This window comes from Tursiops truncatus, chromosome 16, assembly GCF_011762595.2.
Source record: "Tursiops truncatus isolate mTurTru1 chromosome 16, mTurTru1.mat.Y, whole genome shotgun sequence".
NCBI classification, from domain to species: domain Eukaryota; kingdom Metazoa; phylum Chordata; class Mammalia; order Artiodactyla; family Delphinidae; genus Tursiops; species Tursiops truncatus.
The window spans coordinates 51,080,650-51,100,569 of record NC_047049.1 but is presented as its reverse complement, the minus strand read 5'-3'; the positions used below and the strand labels follow the sequence as shown (position 1 = coordinate 51,100,569).

Below are 19,920 nucleotides of genomic sequence, written 5' to 3'. Positions count from 1 at the left end.
CTCTCAGGGACCCATGAAGGAATACCCAGCTGTGTCAGGAGGCCCAGGAAAAGGAGGAACTGTGGGCAAAAGGCTTTTTTGTGGCCTCCACAGGAAGCAGTGGGTGAGGCAGGGTAAGTAGGCTTAGAATTCGCTAGTTTGAATAATTTCAGCAGACTCTGGGGCATGGGGACTGTCCTTAGTTGTCTAGTACCTGAGCCTGGAGTGATTGGGACAGATGGACAGTAGCCCAAAGTGTGAGAGCCTGATAAGGTGGTGGTTGGGAGTGTGCTCTCTGAATTGGTTGGTTTGTATTTGAAAAGTACACTCATAAGCTAGTGGCTTACTACCTCTAGGAATCGGCTAGTCCTGGGAGGGGCCGTCCCTTCAGGGTCAGCAAGGCCCAGACGTCAAAGCAACAGAAATAGAAACTAAAGGACATGGTTATTACAGTCCATAACGCCAAAAGATATTTATTTTTCTCTAAGCACGAATGGGCATGTGGGCAAGACAGCAGACTCTGCAGCTCTCTGGATACAACTGCTGTTACAAGACAAGAACGATTGCTATGATATGGCTAGGACAGAGTCAACTTGAATTCTCTATGTATTTTTCTTGAAGATTATATATAGAAACACCACAGAGACTTGAGAATTTTCCAGATACCTTAAAATCTATTTGATTCAGCTGTAGCCGGATGCTTGAATCACTTTCCTTATGGGTCATGTGTGGTTTATCTCGCTTCTGGATATATCTTCCAGAGATTCTTTGCAAGTATCCTCTGTTGCTTCTGCCTCTGTCGAACCATTACTGTACTTATCTTTTGGAACTAACCCTGTCATCTTCTTGGATCCTGTAGCTTACTCCATGCTGAACTAAACTTGTCGCCAAGCTCCTGTTGGTATCACTGCTGGATGACAATTTGTTTCTTTTAACTTAACTGGGAAGGAAGGACATGGATAGCTACAGCATAAGATTATTGTATATCCATAATTACCCCCTACTGCCCTTTGTTTAGGTAAAAGAGATGAAACTAAAAAGTCACGTTTTGTAATGACAGAAGGATCACTTGACGCGGGTCTTTCTGACATCAGCGCTTGTGAACTTTTTATTTTATTTTATTTTATTATTGAAGTATAGTTAATTTACAATGTTGTGTTAGTTTCAAGTATACAGCAAAGTGATTCCATTTTATATAAATATATATTCTGTTTCAGATTCTTTTCCATTATAGCGTTTATAGTGTTTATGAATTTAAACTGTTATTTCCCCTTAAATATCAAATTTTATGTGTAATGTACATCTCAAAGCACTTATTACAAGATATTGAGTAGAGTTCCCTGTTCTATACAGTAGATCCTTGTTTACCTATTTTATATATAGTGGTGTGCATATGTTAATCCCAAACTCTTAATTTCTCTCCCCCCGCAATCCCTGCTACCCCTTTGGTAACCATAAGTTTGTTTTCTATGTGTGTGAGTCTGTTTTTGTTTTCATAAATAAGTTCATTTTTGTCATATTTCAGATTCCACATATAAGTGATATAAGGTATTTGTCTTTCTCTGACTTACTTCACTTAGTATCATAATCTCTAGGTCCATCCATCTTGCTGCAAATGGCATTATTTCATTCTTTTTTATAGCCAAGTAGTATTCCATTGCATATATGTACCACATCCTCTTTATCCATTCATCTGTTGAGGGACATTTTACTAATATTTTTAATAGAGATTCCATGTTGAAGTGATACTGTTTTCAATATGCTGGGTAAATAAAATTTATAACTAGAGTTAATTTTTCCTTTTTTGTTTTTGTTTGTTTGTGTTTTGATTCTTTGACTGTGTCTTGGCTGCCTTAAATAGATTTGAACAAATACAAATCTAGAGTTACAGTGCTGGAAATTCAGATCTCCGGCTCTGGGGTGGGGCCCAGTTGCAGGTGTGTTTGAAAAACTTTGCAGTAATTTCAGAGCTATAGCCAGGATAGAGAACCACTGCCTAGAGTGCAGAGGCCTCTGCTTTGCTGTCTGGTACCCAACCTGACTCAGGACAGCCCCTGATGGGATACTTAACAACATGGGCCTGCGAAGTGCAAATAGCTACAGGGCTATCACCCTAAGTAGCTGTGCAAATAGCTGACTTTGCAGATGATGCTTATAGATCATGCCAGGTCACCCCTAATATTTAAGGCAATAGGAGTTAAGATTCCTTTAACTTACATCTCACCTGGTTGAGGGAAGTGGAGATCCATTAAACCAGACTGGGAAGGGTTGGGTGTTACTTTGGGACTGAGTGTTCTGTGAAGCAAGATTTAAATGGATTTAGTGGATTCGATTTCTCATTCTATCAAAACAAGTCAAACAGTAAAAGACCTATAAACCACTAGGTCAGATTCTCCCCATTGTCAAGAAAATAGCATGTTATCATTCCAAGTCACATGTCTTGCTCTTAGAATGTAACTTTGCCAATGAACAGTGAATCCTAAGTGATAAAAACTGGGATTAAGAGTATGGATTGGGGGACAATTATTACAGGTTCAGAAAAAACAGAGTTTTCACACCCTTTAACCCTGAAGCCAGAAGTCAAAGACTGGTTTTATGATAACATTGTAAACTCACCAATAGATTTATTTTGATTGAATTTGCTTTTTACTTATAATTTATTTGTGGGAGAAATAACACTTGGAAAGCCAGTGCATGTTAAGCATACCAATGGGAAGACCCAGGGCTTTTCATTTTTTTTCCTAATGTGTTTTATAGCATTCACTTATCTATAGTCGCCCAGAGCTATACTGTTTGGGAAAGGAGGGAGAGAGATAAGGGATTATTATGGGAAGGTTTATATTTGGTGGGGACTGTGCGGGAAGAAAAGGAAATTGCAGGTTGAGAATAAATGTGTTTATGAATTTAAACTGTTATTTCCCCTTAAATATCAAATTTTATGTATAATGTACATCTCAAAGCACTTTGTATGGAAATAAGATAAAATATAATTTTAAAAGTTAACATTTTATTAGGAAGTAATTATTTTACTTTTTCACAGTATTTTAAATGATGCCCTTCCACAGTGGATGGTGAAGGGCAACAGAATGAATCCCCAGAGTAAAAGGACCCCTTTCCAAGAAGATGTTGCCTCTTTTTGTTACCTCACCAGGCAGAGGGCCCAACCAGTAGAATGTCATTAGACATCCAACCCAGAAGCTGTTGAGTTGAACGAAAGCCTACTGAATACCCTCCCTTGTACAGAGCAAGCACGAGCCAGGTGCAAGGGTCCAGTCATGAAGATGCTCTTGCCTTCGAGGGCTCTCAGACTGGGCTGTGGGAAAACAGATATGTGCATCTTTGACACAAGACAATGCAGTTATGGAAAGATGCAAAAGGAATGCAAACGGGCCCTTGAGAAGAGTTTTCAGACTGGATAGTACTTACATTGTATAGTATTTATTCTGATATATTTATGGATCATTGGCTATATTAGTTTGTTAGGACTGCCCATAACAAAGTGCCACAAATTGGTAGTTAAACAACAGAAATGTATTGTGTCATAGTTCTGGAAGCTAGAAGTATAAGATCAGGGTGTTGGCAGGGTTCGTTCCTTCTGAGGGCTGTGAGGGAGAATCTGTTCCTGCCTCTCTCCTGGCTTCTGGTGGTTTCCTGGAAATCTTTAGCCTTCCTTGACATGTGGATGCATCACCCCAAAGTCTGCTTCCATCTTCACATGGCGTCCTCCCCGTATGTGTTTCTCTGTGTCCAAATTTCTGTTTTTGATGAGGACACAGTAATATTGGATTAGGATCCATCCTAATGACCTCAACTTGATCATCTGCAAAACGCTATATCCAAAGAAGTTCATATTTACAGTTATTGGGGTTAGAACTTCAAAATCTTTGTGCAGCGGGGGACACAAATCAACCCACAATGGTGGGAGTTCTGCAAGTAGGGAAGAGGAAGGGGCTTCCAGGTAGAAATAACACCACGCTAAAGATATGGGGCATTTCAGTACCTCCTGGTCATCTCAGCTCCTCTGCACTCAGATGGTTGGGCTGGACCCCTATCCCCTCTGTCATGCAGCATTCTCGGAGATCCTTGCCGTGAGGCTAGGCCGTCGCTTGTTCAGTCTTCCTGATATTCTCATCACATACTCTCTCACTACCCCTCCCTGCCCGTGTGTGTTTAATCTCATTGATCTCAAGGTGAGGACCCATTTCATTTGCCTTCAGGAACTCTTTCACCTTAATGAAGTACTTTTTTTCCTTTAATAGTGCAGTCATCAGGCCATTTAGCGCTTGTTCATTTTTGTCTTCAAGTTCAAGAAAAGACTCAACTTCAACTTCAAGAAAAGTGCAAATCCCAGTTTCTAACATTCTAAATATTCTCTTTCCTTTCATTCTCTTTCCTGATCACAGTTCATTTGCAGTTCCTTGTAAGCTCCTAATATTTTAATCTATCTCCAACATTTGTTGGTTTTTAAGAACAAAATTGGGAGGAGGCTCTCTTGTTCTAAGAATAATTAAAACTGAAATAAATCCACTTAAACTTAATCCAGTTAAAATTATGACAAAAATTCATAGGTTTACAATCAGGGAGAGTCTGATCTACCCAGATTATAAGGTTGACTGATGAATAGAAATAAATGCTAGAATTAGGCAGAGAGGAAACCTAGGATGAAGACTAATTTCATAAATGGTGGGATCATTAGTGAACTTGTCTTATAATGACTTTTGCTTCTCTGTGTAGACTTTTATCTGCAGGGCTTCCGATAATGAATACTTGGCTAAGAAGGAGCCCTGGTGATATTGCTAGGTTGACTTTCATAATGAACTATCAGAGTAATCATGCTTGCACTGACACCTACTGGTGGCATCACAAAGGGTCTTATTTGCATATGTTGACGATGAGGTGGTCTAGGCAGAAAAGTTTTGCTCCTGTATATGGCTTACAGGCTTACAGGTATGTGTGTGTGTGTGTGTGTGTGTGTGTCTCCGTGTTTAAGCTTCACATTACTTGGATGCCAACACATTTCAGGAAATCATGCTTGAGTTTTCTCTCTTACAGACTTAATTAAAACTGATGGTACAAAGGAAAGATTCCCAAGAGGCAGTGGGATCCCAGGGCTCCATTCTTGGAGGGGATGGGAGCTTCCTTTTAGAACATTTCCCATTCCTTCACATATACAGGGTTGTGGTCACCCACACTTCTATCCTTCACATAGAGCTAACCAGAGGGAAATGGTATATAAAAGCTGCAGCTACGATTTTCTGTGGGCATAATTTTTTTTTTTAAATGTAGTAGAGTTTAACAAGTATTCACAGAGAGACTTTTAGCAGTCTAAGGAGAGTTACAGCTTCCAAAAGCATTTTCCTCAGGCAGCTTTGCCTACTAGAACCTAAACTGTAAGCTGTCTGGTTTAGCAAACAGTGCTGTACCCACAGGTTTTCCAAGGATTCTGGGTCCCTGGGGATCATGAGAATGTAAAAGACAGAGCCCCTCCTCAAGGAGGATCACTTGAATTTCATCTGCTAAAACATCTGGATAGGAAATTCAAAACTACTAGGAGAAAAATTCAGTTAACAAGAGGCAAAGTGCAAGGAATGATCGGTAAATAAAACGACAGTAAAATAACTTCCTTCAGTATAGGTCTCAGGGCACAGGCAGAGAGGCCCTGAGGCAGCAAGTCATGGACTGCCTGTGGGTAAGGTGAGTTTTGCATTAGGGAAGTAGAGTATTCTAAAGGCCAGTTGTTTTGTTTTGTCTTTTTTTGCTTCAACACTGGCTTCAGGAGAAAAAGGGAAAAGGAAGGGAACTGCATTTTGTGTATCCATTACATGCCACTAGATGGACACTTTATTTGTGCTCTCCTATTGAATCTGTAAACAAATATGTGAAGTGTGAAGTATTTTCCCCATTATCGATAAAGACAACGGTTGAAAGAAGATAAGAACAGTTGTAGCTGGTGTTTAAACCGAGGGGTAACATTGGCCAACCACACTGCTCCCTGAGTGAGGTGGGTTCAGGGGGAGAGTGGGGTTAGCAAAGGGCAGCACTTGTGTTTTTCAGAGTCTTGGGCCAGGCTGCCTGCCAAAAGGATTTTTTCCACTGGTCCAATGTCAGTTTCAGAAAATTCACCATCATGTTATTACCTTCTCTTTTTCCACCTTTATAATATGAAATATGATCATATAAAAAGAGAGGAGCGAGCCCTGTGCACCACAGAAGAGAAAAAGGAACAGAGTTGGGAGACAATGCAAACACACTTTTCCAATTCCTGTCGAGCCAAAGATTGGTTTTGCCCTCTGGGTTTTTAAAAAATGGAATGCAAAAATATTGATGTTCCATAGAATAATAACAAGTTACCATATATTAGACAGAACCAAATTAAACGGCCAATGTCCAGCCATTTATTGCCCCCCATGGCAATTTTATATTGGTTCAGACTAATACTTAATGATTACTCCAAGTTAGGCACTGCAATCCTCTGTATATTCTAACTCACTCAATCCTCACAACTTCTGTACAGTGAAGTTCATAGTTGCCTCATTACAAGCAAGGCATTCTCTGCTTTCAGGAGTTAGGCTGGAATTCTAGATCCTAAATCCGGGCTAAGTGGTAGAAGACAGGGTAGGTTTGGAGAAAGTGCGTTTGCCTTGCAGTACGTGGTATATACATGACAGAGGACCCAGGGAACCGCGGGGGCTGCCTTCATGGTTCCGTTAACTTGCTCATGCAGGTTCTCCAGCAACCTCTACGTCACTAAATTAAAGGACTTTGTTTTATTTGGCCTCTTAGAAGCATTCAGTAGCCTATTTTTCTAGAAAAAAACAAAAAACAAACCCTGTATCTTTTCTTCCATGGCACTATCAGGTTTTATTATTGTTGTTTCTTTTATTTTCCTTATTTATTTATTTTTTCTTGCCTGATTGGCTGCTCCTTTTTTTTTTTTTTAATCCCCTCTGCAGGATCCTTGTCTACCCTTCCATGAAATTTTGGAGTCTCTCAAAGGTCTATCTTAGAATAGAATGCCTAAGATTCTCTTATTACTCTATATTTTCTCCTGGGCCTGTCTTATCAACACACTTGGTTTCAGTATATGCATAACCCCAAATATTTTCATCCGGAATCCTGTCTCCTCCTCTTAACCCAGATCTATACATGTAAATGTCTACTTTACACTGCCACTTGGCTATCTTACAGGCTTTTAAAACTCACCAACTCCAAAGCTGAATTTGATCTCTTTCCTTTCAATTCTGATCCCCCTCCAATAAGCTCCAACTTAGTTAAGAGCATCATCGTCTAGTCCCTTAAGTATTTTCAGCCTAACTGCTGGGCTTCCCTAGTGGCTCAGTGGTTAAAAATCTGCCTGCCAATGCAGGGGACACAGGTTCGAGCCCTGGTCTGGGAAGATCCCACATGACGCGGAACAACTAAACCCGTGTGCTACAACTACTGAGCCTGCACTCTAGAGCCCGCGAGCCACAATTACTGAAGCCTGTGCACCTAGAGCCCGTGCTCCGTAACAAGAGAAGCCACCACAATGAGAAACCTGCGCACCACAACAAAGAGTAGTCCCCACTCACAGCAACTAAAGAAAGCCTGCGTGCAGCAATGAAGACCCAACGCAGCCAAAAATAAATAAATTTATTTTAAAAAACCTAACTGCTTTTCACTTCTGTTTACTGCCCACCATGGTTGTTACTATTATCATAGAAACATCCATCATGTCTACGCTGATATAATGGCCTTCTAACAGGACTCAGCATTTACTTTATCCCTTCTAATCTTTTCTGTAAATGGCAGGAAAAATAAATGTAAATATTATCACATCACACTCCTCTTCTTTCAAATTTTCAGTACCTTCCTGCTATTGTAAAGACATGTTCATTGTATACCATGTTCCTGTTGTTTCCGTGTTGCTCCACTAAGTTGGGAGAGTATAGAAAATAACTTGTGCAAAGGCCCTGGGGTAGGGTAAATAACTTCCAGATTCCTGAATGTGCCATTTTATCACCTACCACAGGACCTTTGCACAAGCTGTCTTCTCTTCCTGGACCACTTTGCCCATCCCCATTCTTCTTGCCTAGTTGGATCCTATTTTATACTTAAAATCTCTGGTCTCTGTGAATAGGTCAATTTTTCATATTATATTATTTTGTAGGATTATATACCTCCTTGTTATAACATTTATTACAGTCAGCATTTCATATCATTGCCTTTATTTAGGCAGAAAATTGAAATTTATAAAGGTAAAGTAGTATACCTTTGGTTACTCATATTAAAGGTGGCTAAAATTAAAGTCAGATCCAAAATTGCCAGACCCCCAACCCCTTGCTTCCTGCTCCTCATTGTGCTGGTTCTTGTGTAGCACTCTGAATCAAAGGCATTGAGAGCACCATCATGGTAACTACACCTGGGTCTATAAATCCACTCGCAGTATTTGGAGTTTTAATTTCACTCTTGATTTTGAACTCAGAAATGATTTTATACATTTCCCCAGGCTATATTTGACTAGCTTTAAAAACTAACAAAGGGCTTCCCTGGTGGCACAGTGGCTGAGAGTCCGCCTGCCGATGCAGGGGACGCAGGTTCGTGCCCCGGTCCGGGAAGATCCCACATGCCGCGGAGCGGCTGGGCCCGTGAGCCATGGCCACTGACCCTGCGCGTCAGGAGCCTGTGCTCCGCAACGGGAGAGGCCACAACAGTGAGAAGCCCGCGTACCGCAAACAAACAAACAAACAAACAAACAAAACACCCAGTAGATGTTATGCGGAGATCACTGTTTAGTGGATAGAGTCTTATTTCTTTTGTTTTAATAGATATTGTTATCCACCATTTTCGTAGTTCTTTTTATTGGCAGAAGCAGGGTGGAGTAGATTATTATATGTAAATCATGCTTATTCCATTAGAGTCATCAACTCACAGCAATTAAATGAAACGGAACTCTTTTTAAATTGGTACATCTACTTACTTGTTTCCAAATTCATTTGGAAGATTTAATGAGCTTACAAATGTGGATGGAAAGGATGACATTCTTTAAGATGGCAAGATGCCCAAACAAGGTCTCAGTGACAGGTTTTTTTATCTCTTTAATTTGAACCTTTCAAAATTTAAAATGTCAACCAAGGCTTGCCAGGGCCACGCGATTGCCCCTCTTCATTTAATCAGAAATGTGGATGATGTGGTATTTCTCTTAGGTTTACTTTCTGTTTTTGATACTCCAGGCTGAATAAAGACATTGAAAATGTAAATAAAGCCTAAGAGGGGAGAGAAGAGAGGATAGTTCTTCTAATACATTGTTTCCCGATACACTGCTGCAGGAAAAAACTTTAAAATGTACTGTCGTATCTGAAGAGAGGATATAGTGCATGATCTCAGGAAAGAAGGAAAGGAGAGAGAGAGGGAAGGAGGGACGGAGGGAGGAAGAATGAAAAGAAGGGAAGGGAAGGAAAAAGGGAGGGGGAGAGAGGGAGAAAGAAAGAAAGGAAGGGAGGGAGGGAGGAAGGAAGGAAGGGAAAGAGAGAGATAGAAAGGAAGGAAGGAAGGAAGAAAAGAAAGGGAAAGACTATTGTCTCTGTGCTGTATAAAGAGAGAGATGAAGACAAGAGGAGGATAATTAACAGAAAGAAAGTTCTGAGATCTATGGATAAAAAGGTCTTGATGAGATGGAAAAACGGTTTCAGTAGATATATTTCAGAAAACGAGCTAGAAGTGTAAATGTCAGTGTCTGAAAAGTGAAATGCTTGTGTTTGAATTCTTGTCACTTTTTGCAATATAAGATGCTCTAAGATATGACTTTGGTAGTAGAGGTTGAGGTTACTGTGCCAGATCATTGGTACTGAGGAATGAGTAAATATTCACATGTATATTGAAGTTCTCTTTCATTAATGATGTCAATCATAGTAATGGGTGGATGAATGGGAGACTGACGGCCAGGGAGCAAATCAGAAAATGCAGTGGCATCAGTATCACATAAATTGGAAGTCATCACCAGCACAGGAAAGTTCTGATAGCAGATTATTTGGGGCCCCACCATAATTTTTAAAATGTATGTTCCCAGTATGTTCTCAAGTCATGAAATGTCTTTTGATAATAAGATTCATAATTGTGATATCTGTGTATGAGTTCTGATTTAGCCATGCACATACAAAAAAATAAATAAAAGCGGCTGTCCTATAGACCATTGCAAAGAAACTGAATCATAATAACATCCTCGTGTTTTCCTATTCATGACAGGAACAAAAAAACTTTGCTTTGAAAGGCTCCTACCAGTTCAGAAGTACGAGGACGGAGATTGTCTCTGCTGTGCCGTGCTAACATCTGCTTTAATTCTCTTTTTCAAATTCACAGAGAGTGAAGAAGTTTATCAGAGGCAGGTGCTGTCAATTTCCTGTATCATCTTTGGAATTGTCATCGTGGGCATGTTCTGTGCAGCATTCTACTTCAAAAGCAAGTAAGACCATTTCTCTCAGTGTTAAAAGGTTACTTCTTAGAGGAAGTACTTTGTCTTTCTTTAAAGTGCTGAGCTCAGTACTCAGTCTGAGCTCCAGGCAGAGGGATTTTGTGCAAATTGTGTCCATCAGACTTCCATAAGTAACCCTCAGTCTTTTGTAGCCTGTGGTGAATGTGTACAGTGTGTGCATGCATGTATGTGTGTGTGGTTTACCTTTGATGCACGTAGCGATCATTCCTCTCTGTAATCATGAACACTCTGTGTTCTTTGCACTTTCGATTGCCTGCCGGAATTAAAGGCTCAACATTTGCCTGTCACTAAGGGGTTAAGTCTTCTGAAAAGAGAGGTCACTGCTATAGACATAAACTTTATCAAATAGCATCTAGCCTTTCATGGAAAAGAAAACCAAACAATTTCCTTTTATAGTGTTTTTACCTGCTACCCATCAAGGTTTTAGCCAAATATGAAGTATGAATACTGTAAAGTCTACTTTGCTTCACCAGTTAGTATGCACGTCTAGAATATGCCCTACACTTACCTTGCCAAGAGACCAAACCTTCTGCCAAAAGCACTGCTTTTTTGGGGCTAATAAGGTAGAATTAGAAATATACATAAATATGTATATAAGTATGTATGTGTGTAGACATATATATTTACTCCACATAACTTTGGTAGAGGTATTTTATTTATGTAAATGACATAATCTACACTTAAAATAAGAAATGCAGATAAAAATATTCAATTCCTTGGTTTCTTGGAACGTATGCAGGCCTTGAGAAGTTGGCACAGATTCTGTTCCTACAGCCTGTCGGAAATCCAAGCCAACATGTAATTGCTTTTCATTGGACCTGTATTCTTCTACCCATTTGCTCTTCTAAAAATGGACCAATTTCCAAATACAGTCTGTGATACCTGTCTTCATGTCGTATATGTTGATCTTTAAAAAGAACAGCGATTAATGATTTTAAAAAATAATGGAAACTCGGGTATGAATCCAGAATTAGTGACTATTATTTTTTAATACACTATTTCAGAATAGGTTTAGATTTGCAGAATTACCGTGAAAATAGTACAGATAGATCCAATGTACTAGAATGTACACTGCCCAGAGAGAGTCAGGACTTATCCAAAGGCTTGTATTCTCTTGCTTATGTATGTTTTCCTTCCCATAATCCTTCGAATGCTGCCACTCTGGTCCTTTCTCCATTCTCTTGTCACCCGTGGTATGGCATGACCTCACCCGATGGAATATTACAGCACATTGTTAGCTGATGAAAGTTTGAACGTAGGTTACACGAAGAGGTAGAAGTGAGCAGCACCTTCTTGAATTTAGGGGATTTTCTGACTGAGTTAATTGAACCCCAACAAGGGGATTGAAGGGCACACTGAAAGAAATTCTTTTCTCCTCACTCCCAATAAGTCCGTATATTCCTATAAGTAGTTAATCGAACTATTAATTGAGCCTTTCATATCTGACTGATACGGCTCACATAGCAACTATAAATTCTTCTAGGTTTTCTTTTTACTTTTAACTTATATGGGCTAAGAAGTGTAAGGCTGGGAGTCCTTAGTAGACTTTGGAAATGCAAGACTTGATTCAACTCTAACAATGGAATCAGAATAGGAGAAGAGATGTTCCAGGAGCAGAATGATTTGTTCCAGGGACAAATAATTATCACAACCGGGAAAGCACAGGAGGAAAAAGGAGAACCGGTGCTACCAGTAGAAAGCAGATGTGCTCATAACTTGCCCTGACTATAGGTTATCACCCTCTGAAGTAAGAGATTTTAGATCACCAAGTAAGGCTCTTAAGGACAGGCAGTGGATGTTCTGATATGATGCTATGATTCTCTTCAGCTGTGGAGGTCTAAGTCCCCCAGCTGCTAGTACACAGCTATAAGAGTTACCTGACCCGAGATAGCCAGCATCCAGGGACAGGTCAATGTGAAGCTTTGAAGGCCTAGACCTTTGCCCCAACTTGGGGTGCAAGGCCATGCCAGTTTCCAAGCTCCCCGTGCGATTTGCGGAGGTCTTCACTGAGACTGTATCACATTCCAACTTCTCCCTCTGCCCAGTCCTGCTTCCTTCCCTTCATTTCCACCCACGTTGATCCAAAGAGCCCTCCCTAATAAAAATCCTGCACGCTATCTCCATCTCAGTGTCTGCTTCCCCAGGAAGGCAACCTGTAACATTACAAAAAATGTCTCCCGATGGACTGGTGATGCCTGATATTCCACCACTTTACACCTCATTTCTTTCTGATGGATTGAGCCAGAGCAACTTGAAACTCACTGAACTATAGAATCACACCGACATTGTTAGGCTAGTAGGTTCCAGTGTGAAATGCCCGTATCTTGTCTTCCCCAGAGCAACTGCTCTCATGAGAGAGCTAATGGTATTGCAGGCAGACGCTTCTCACTTCCTTTGTTCCCATTTGCTGAGGGGAGAAGGAAAGAGCAAAAATGTGTGTGCTTGGGAGATCAGAGGGATGATGGGGAAGGAGGCAGGTTCAGAAAAGAAAGCCCATTGATTCTGGAATATTAGTGAGTCAGTACGGGAGCAAGAAGAGGGTAAAGGAAAGCAAATTATAAAAAGGATTTAGGAAATGCAGTCAGAAATTTTTATGAGGAAAATTCCTTTAGAATTTTACATTTCCCAGACGCCGAATTATGGAATTACTGAAAAGATCGTTAGTATTTTTACTATTTAATTCTTAGGAAATTAATTGGGTCCTGACTCTGTGCCAAGCCCCCTTTTACTACTTCATGATGATTCACTCAGTAGAACTTCCTCATCTCCAGTTTGCTTCATCAGTGAATCCCTGGTAGGATTTTGTGGCTAACATGTGCTTCTTAAAATGCTGATATGATAGATTTGTTTCTAACAATAGGCTACAGATTAGCTGTTAGGAAGTAGATAGATAATTACAAGTGCATTAAAGCAACAGAGGTAAAAGCCCCCCAAATGATTGAAAAGATAAAATAAATATTTAAACAGAGCTACATCACACCAGTACTGTAAATTCAAAGGATGTAATGATGCTCCAGGCCTCCAAATCTTGTAGCAAATACCGTGACTTGCTTGTGAGAGAGGCAATTAACAAGATCTCTTCTTTTATCTTGGAGCCAGTGTTCTAATTCCTCTGCAGCATCTGCCCATACAACTAAGCATGTGTTCTCACATGTAGTTTCCACAATATTTATGGAAGAGAGCTTTTCCAAACTCCATTGACAGATGAGGAAACTGAGGCTCAGGGAAGTTTTGGAAATCGATCATTTTGATTTGGGGAATCAAAGCAAAGCTGGTGGGTGGCAGAGCCAGAATTCAAATCTCAGTCACTGTGATACTTGAGCCCGTGGTGTACAGAGTGCTGTCTCTACCTGGAAAGGCTCACTGCAAGAGATGGTGCACAGTCTCCACTAAAGGCTCTCTCCTAGGCACGGACCTTGGAGAAGAGGCCAAAAAGTCTAGGGGGGATGATTCTGCAAAGTTTGTTTCCCTGTTTGTTTGTTCATTTTATAGGTTCTGAGTCTTCTGCTGATAGATAATTGCTATAGAGCTCTTGGGAGAGAGCAGCTAATAAGCCAGTAATTTGTCACATCCTTCTGATATAGCCACTGAATGGTCAGAACAACAGTCACTCCACATCTGCAGAAATATTTTACTTGGAGTCCCAAACCTGAGAATAATCTCAGCCTTCCCATCAAGAAGCTGCATAACTATAGCAAGTGGTTTGACAGTCGTGAGCGGTGGCTCGAAGTGCAAAGTACACAGCCAGACTCGCTGGGTTCAAATCCAGCTCTACCACTTACTAGCTGTGTGACTTTGGGCAAATTATTTAACTTCTCTGTGCCTCGGTTTTCTCATCTGTTAAATGAGTATAGGATTAATGCCTCATCACACACGAGTTATCGTGAAGAATAAGTAAGTTGAGACATGTAAAACACTTAAAATGATGCTTGGCACACAGTAGGTGCTCTTTAAGAGTTAACAACTTTTATTATTTACAGAAGTTCTAATAAAAATCTACATTCAGGGCTGATGGTAAAAATAAATGAACTGTTTCTAAACTGTAAAAAAGAAAATAGACCCGTTATGGTATATGTGAAAGCTATGCAGTCAGGCCACACTTACATGAATTGGACAGATATAAACGTAACTTTGCAAGTATGTTATATGTGGTTGCTAGGTCCAAGCTTCAAAGTTTTCCACTTGTCACTTCTTCAGAGCATTCCTAATTCTTTTCAGTTTAGCACTCAGGGATAGGGACCTCTTGCATCCAATAGGGACAGGACAAGGAATTACATTTCTGTCTGCCTTTGGAGTGCCACTGGGTGTGAATCCTGGACGATAACAGATAATGCCAGTATTTCTTGGTGGGGTTGAAGATGAAGGGAGGATTCTCTTTGCTAAGTGAGTTTATCTAGCTTTAGCAAATGACAAATATAGATGTTGGGAATGAATGAACCTCAAAAAATGTGAATAGAATAAATGTATGTAACTATTTATACATGGATTTATTTAAACCTGCAGGAAACAAGCTAAACAAATTCAAGAGCAACTCAAAGAGCCACATAACGGTAAAAACTACAGTCTCAAAGCATCCAGCACAATGGCAAAGTCAGAGAACTTGGTGAAGAATCATGTCCAGCTGCAAAATGTAAGTTACACGTCTATACATCTCTTCCCACAGTCCATCTCAGTGCTTCCAGTCCAGAGGGGCTGGGGAGCCTGTGATCAGACTTGCATATTTTTTTCAGTACTCTGCAGATTTTTCCTTAAATCATGTTGCATTTTCGTGTGTGCACACAAGTACCGGATAAAAGAAAGAAAAATTAACTCTCAGCTCTTGATTACAATCTGTAATATAATTAATCTCTGGAAGCAAAAAGAGCTTCAGTTGTTTGTTCCATAATCTCTTACAGAATCCTTACTTATCAGCAATGGAGCTGGGCACTAGGGGTACAATGTTCCCTACTGTAGGAAACTGATAGAGTAAAAAATACAGACACCCAGAGGAGGCTTGTAGGATGAGATGGTTGATAGTGCAGCAGAGATTGGAGAAGAGACCAAAGGGAGGTGGTGGGGGCAGAAGTGGAGGCAGCCACAAATCCAGGCTTGAACAGGATTTTGAAGAATATTTAAGGTTCATCAGAGAGTCAAAGAGCAGAGAACACAAGACTAGAACAAAGAGAAAGAATAAACCCATGGAATCCTAAGAATACATGCTATGTTGAGGCAACTCTGAGTTAAGGGGTGTGAGAGAAATCAAAGGTCAGAAACATGGGAGGGAAGAGTTGTGGTCCCAGAGTTGGGACTTCCTAACACCAGGCCTTAAACAGATACCAGAACTTGAAGTTAAATAAATGCAAGCTCTTTGAATCCTACATTCTTTCTAAAGTGGTTTTAAACATTTCTGAGATATATTGCAAAACACTAAATTAAAGACAAGCAAGTGTTCCCGAACAGGTCCTGCTGCTTGCAGGACCAATACTCCAGAGACAAGTGTAACTCCCAAGATTTTGCTCCGTGAAAGTTTTTAAGAGACAATCGAATCATTGGCCCGGGGGGTGGGGCAGGGAATCAGTGTCTTCATAATCTTCCACTGTGTGCAGGCTTTCTTCTGATTGGTTTGTGGTGAGGTAACAGGGTGGTAGTCCAGGAATCTGGTGTTCAGCCTGAAGTTGCCATCCTCTACCTAAGTAGGGACCTTAGTTCCTGCAGAAGAACTCAAAGATATCGTTATGAATATTTCATGAGAAGGAACCAGGCCCCTGCCCCATGCAGCGCTATTGTTTCTTGACTGTTCCTCCTTGTTTCTGCATTCCCTCCCTTCCCTGATTAGTCACCGTTTGAATCTGCTCTTTGGAACTAAGAGAGGCTCAAGGAGGTTGAATGAAGCCTATTTCCTACAAACCAGAAGTGAGGACACAGAAAGGATTTGTATCCGGCAGGGCCCCGCAGGGTCCTGCTCCATTTCACAAATGCCATATAAGGCATACTGGAAGATTCCTATTAGGGTAGCAATTCTTTGTCCCCCACCAGATTGCACTTCCAGATTCTGAGACACAAAACGAAAGCACAAAGGCCATGATATAAACCTAGTATTTGAGTATAATACGCAATCACCCAGGACACATTGACACCCCTCCAAATGCTTGAATCACTGGGAATTTAAACATCATTTGTGATTTTAGGAAATCATTACCCCAAAAGTCGCCATTATGCTATGCATGACAGATGTACTTAGATGTTTAATGCGGAATTCATAAATCAGAATTGCTTCCCAGCAAAGTTTTGTTAAACTTGTAATCATGGTTGTGTGTAGGGATTGTTCTTTTCAGAAACAGGGTGAATGCTTTTGCTAATGATTTCTAATGAGTACTATCCCATCACTGTAAAAACAAACGCAGTGATGGAGGGCTTCTTTGCAACTGAACCTGTCAAAGATAAAGCCAGAGTCTAGTTAAAGTAGTAAGGACAGACTTTTGATCAGTAATATACTGTTGCATTACGGAAGAGAATCCAGTTTGAACTGAACCCAACTTCCATTCTTACAGAGGTGACTGGGAGTTTTAAAAGGAGAATGAGGGAGTAGGGAGGGGAAACAGTGGGGGCCTGACAGAGTCAGGGAGGTGAAAAATTACAAAGAGTTGGTCATAGAAATGCGATTAGGCCAGCTTTGTCTGGCCATTATTGAACTTAGGACCCTGTTGTTGCAGGAAAAATGGGGTGCAAGAGGATGGTCATGCCCCAGGTCTCGGGTGAGTCCCTGGGACGGGCCGCCAGGTGACGGTCCTTGGCTCTGTGTAGGAAAGAATTCAAGAGCTAGCCACAGTAAAGTAGACAAAGTGTGGGCCATCTCAGAAGGCAAAAGGTGGCCCCCAAATATGGGGTGGTTTGTTTTTATGGGCTAATGAGTGGGAGGATTATTCCAACAATTTTGGGAAGGGGCAGATGTTTCCAGAAACTGGGCCACTGCCCACTTTTGGCCTTTTATGGTTGGCCTCCGGAAGTATCATGGTGCCTCTAGGTGTGTCATTTAGATGCTAATGCATTACAGTGAGCATATAATGAGGCTCAAGGTCTAGTGGAAGTCGAATCTTCCACCGTCTTGGACCTAGCTGGTTCTAACTAGTTTACGTTGTGTCCTGTTCTTAATGGTTGTGTCATTCTTTTAAAGGCTGCGCCTTGCCCCCTTCCTTCCTATCTCACTGTCCTTCTACAGAGACTGGGAGACTGAGTCCCTACCCTTCCTAATGATTACATTTCAAATAAATTGTCTTTCAGGTCCATGAAAAAGACTTTCCCCAGTTGTAGGAGATACATAACACATCTCAAAGGGACAGAGGAAGGTTAACAATCCTAAACCCTTTTTAGTAAATGCTCTAAGAAAGAGAGGTCTGGGGACTACCTCAGGCATTGGCTAAAATGAATGGCAAATTCTTTTGGAGGCCTTGAGGGGCCTTTGTTGGCTTGTTCGTTTTTGGTGGGTTTTGGCAAGCATTTTAAGGCGGGGGAGGGGGGGGGTGGGCTAGGCATATAGCATTGTGAGCTGTTAGAACTATGTTAGAGTTTGCTCAGGTCTTTCAGTGTGAGGGTGAGTGGATGAAATATTTAGGCAGAAGATCTGCAGTTTTTAAAGGCCAAAGTTGAGGCCTAATCGAAAAGAGGCCTTAGAGGAGCCTGTCTACTCAAGAAGAGAGTCTGTCGGTCCCTATGCATTGTATAGGGCTGCAGACAGAACACACACACAGTTTTGTATTCTTTCTCACCGAACATATGGTCAGTAGCATTTTCTCTATGCTTTACGATCTCCACACATTCATTTGGGAGACAGCATAATGGCCCACAGAGTGGTCACCTCACAATTTACTTCTCCTTCCCCTCCCAGTAGACACTCATGTTTTCTATTGTTTAATTATTAAAATTAAACTCTTCACTCATGTGTTTCCCCCACCCCTCATTTAACTGGAATTATTAGGATTCAGACAACAAGAAAGAAATTATCAACTGTAGGGCTGCCACACTTGAAAGACCTTTGGGTCCTATAGTTTTCTTTTCTTTTTCTCTCCCTCTTCCCTCCTCTTCAGCCCAGCCCTCCCCAGCGTTTTGTATGTTGGCACAGGGCAGCAGAGGTTCAACTGGATGATTCCCCCAGAGCCCAAGATAGGAAAGTGTCTTTTTATATTCATTCTACTTTTGGATAAAGAGAGGATACATATGACATTTTATCTCTGAGTTGTGGTGTGGTCAGCTAGTGAAACTGTGCAAATCAGATTGAGAGTTGAACCCATGTGCTGGGACTCGAACCCAGCCTAAACCCAGATTGGCACTTGAACCCACAGTCTTTTAACTGAGATCACCCACCTGGTTCCAGGACTTAATGAAGCTCAGGTTCTTTATGTCTCATCACAGAAAGAATTCAGTGAGAGACAAAGTGATAGGTAAGAAGTGGATTTATTTAGAGAGATACACATTCCATGGAGAGAATGCGGTCATCTCGAAAGGCAAGAACAGCCTTGGGAGAAACACATTCCACAGACAGCATGTAGGCCATCTCAAAAAGTGAGAGGCCCCGAAATATGGTGTGGCTAGTTTTTATGGGCTGAGTAATTTCATAGGCTAATGAGTGGGAGGATTATTCCAACTATTTGGGGGAAAGGGTGGGGGTTTCCAGGCCCACTTTGAGGCCTTTTATGCTTAGCCTCTGAACTGTCATGGCACCTGTGGGTGTGTCATTTAGCATGCTAATATATTCCAATGAGCATATAATGAGGCTCAAGGTCTACTGGAAGTCCAGTCTTCTGCCGTCCTGGACCGAGTTCATTCTAACCAGTTTTCGTCATGTCCTATGGCTATATGTCATTCTTTTAAAGGTTGTGCCCTGCCCCCTTCCCTCCTGTTTCATTAGGATAGCACATTTCAAGGGATCAACAGTCTGAAAGGCTACACAAAAACTGGGAGTTCAGGCAGAGAATAGATGGGAGAGGAAGGCATTTAAGGACCCTGAAGAAAGTGCAAGGTGCATCGAGGAGACTTATGCATGCCAGCCATAGCATTCTACACGCTGGCGACTGGGCTCAGACTCCTGAGCAGATCGCTTTACAAGACTAGTGTAAAATGAACAAGTTGCTTTCCCAAAGGCACATATCAATTTCAGTGCAAGAAAGCAATATAGTCCCTACCAGCTTTGTTATACCTTTGTCAGCATTTCTTCTGCTAATTTAATAGGAGAAAATTGTATCCTTTAATTAAATTTCACTGTTTGAGAGGGTAATATAATCTCTGTTCATATATTTCTAGTCAGATTTCCACTGTGGTGAATTATACGTTGATACCCTTGCTCATAGTTTTATTATAAGAAGCAAATAACAATTTAACAGCAATTTTTCATGCCATACGTTACGGGAGAAAATAGTAATAGAGAATACATATCAATAATCCCTTAAAAAGAAATTGAAATGTTTAGGAACATTTGCTTTCCTACAGTGCTATGC

The 19,920-nt window shown here is 40.9% G+C and overlaps 1 protein-coding gene across 2 annotated transcripts in view; it reads left to right on the top strand.

The window, feature by feature from the left end:
- The window catches only part of NRG3 (neuregulin 3), a 1,063,293-nt gene that overhangs the window by 1,008,590 nt on the left and 34,783 nt on the right, over window positions 1–19,920 (top strand). For both annotated transcript variants that reach the window (XM_033842029.2, XM_033842028.2), the window contains exons 5-6: window positions 10,318–10,420; window positions 14,954–15,080. In XM_033842029.2, the coding sequence (XP_033697920.1) occupies window positions 10,318–10,420; window positions 14,954–15,080 (230 nt within the window). The remainder of the gene's footprint in view (window positions 1–10,317; window positions 10,421–14,953; window positions 15,081–19,920) is intronic.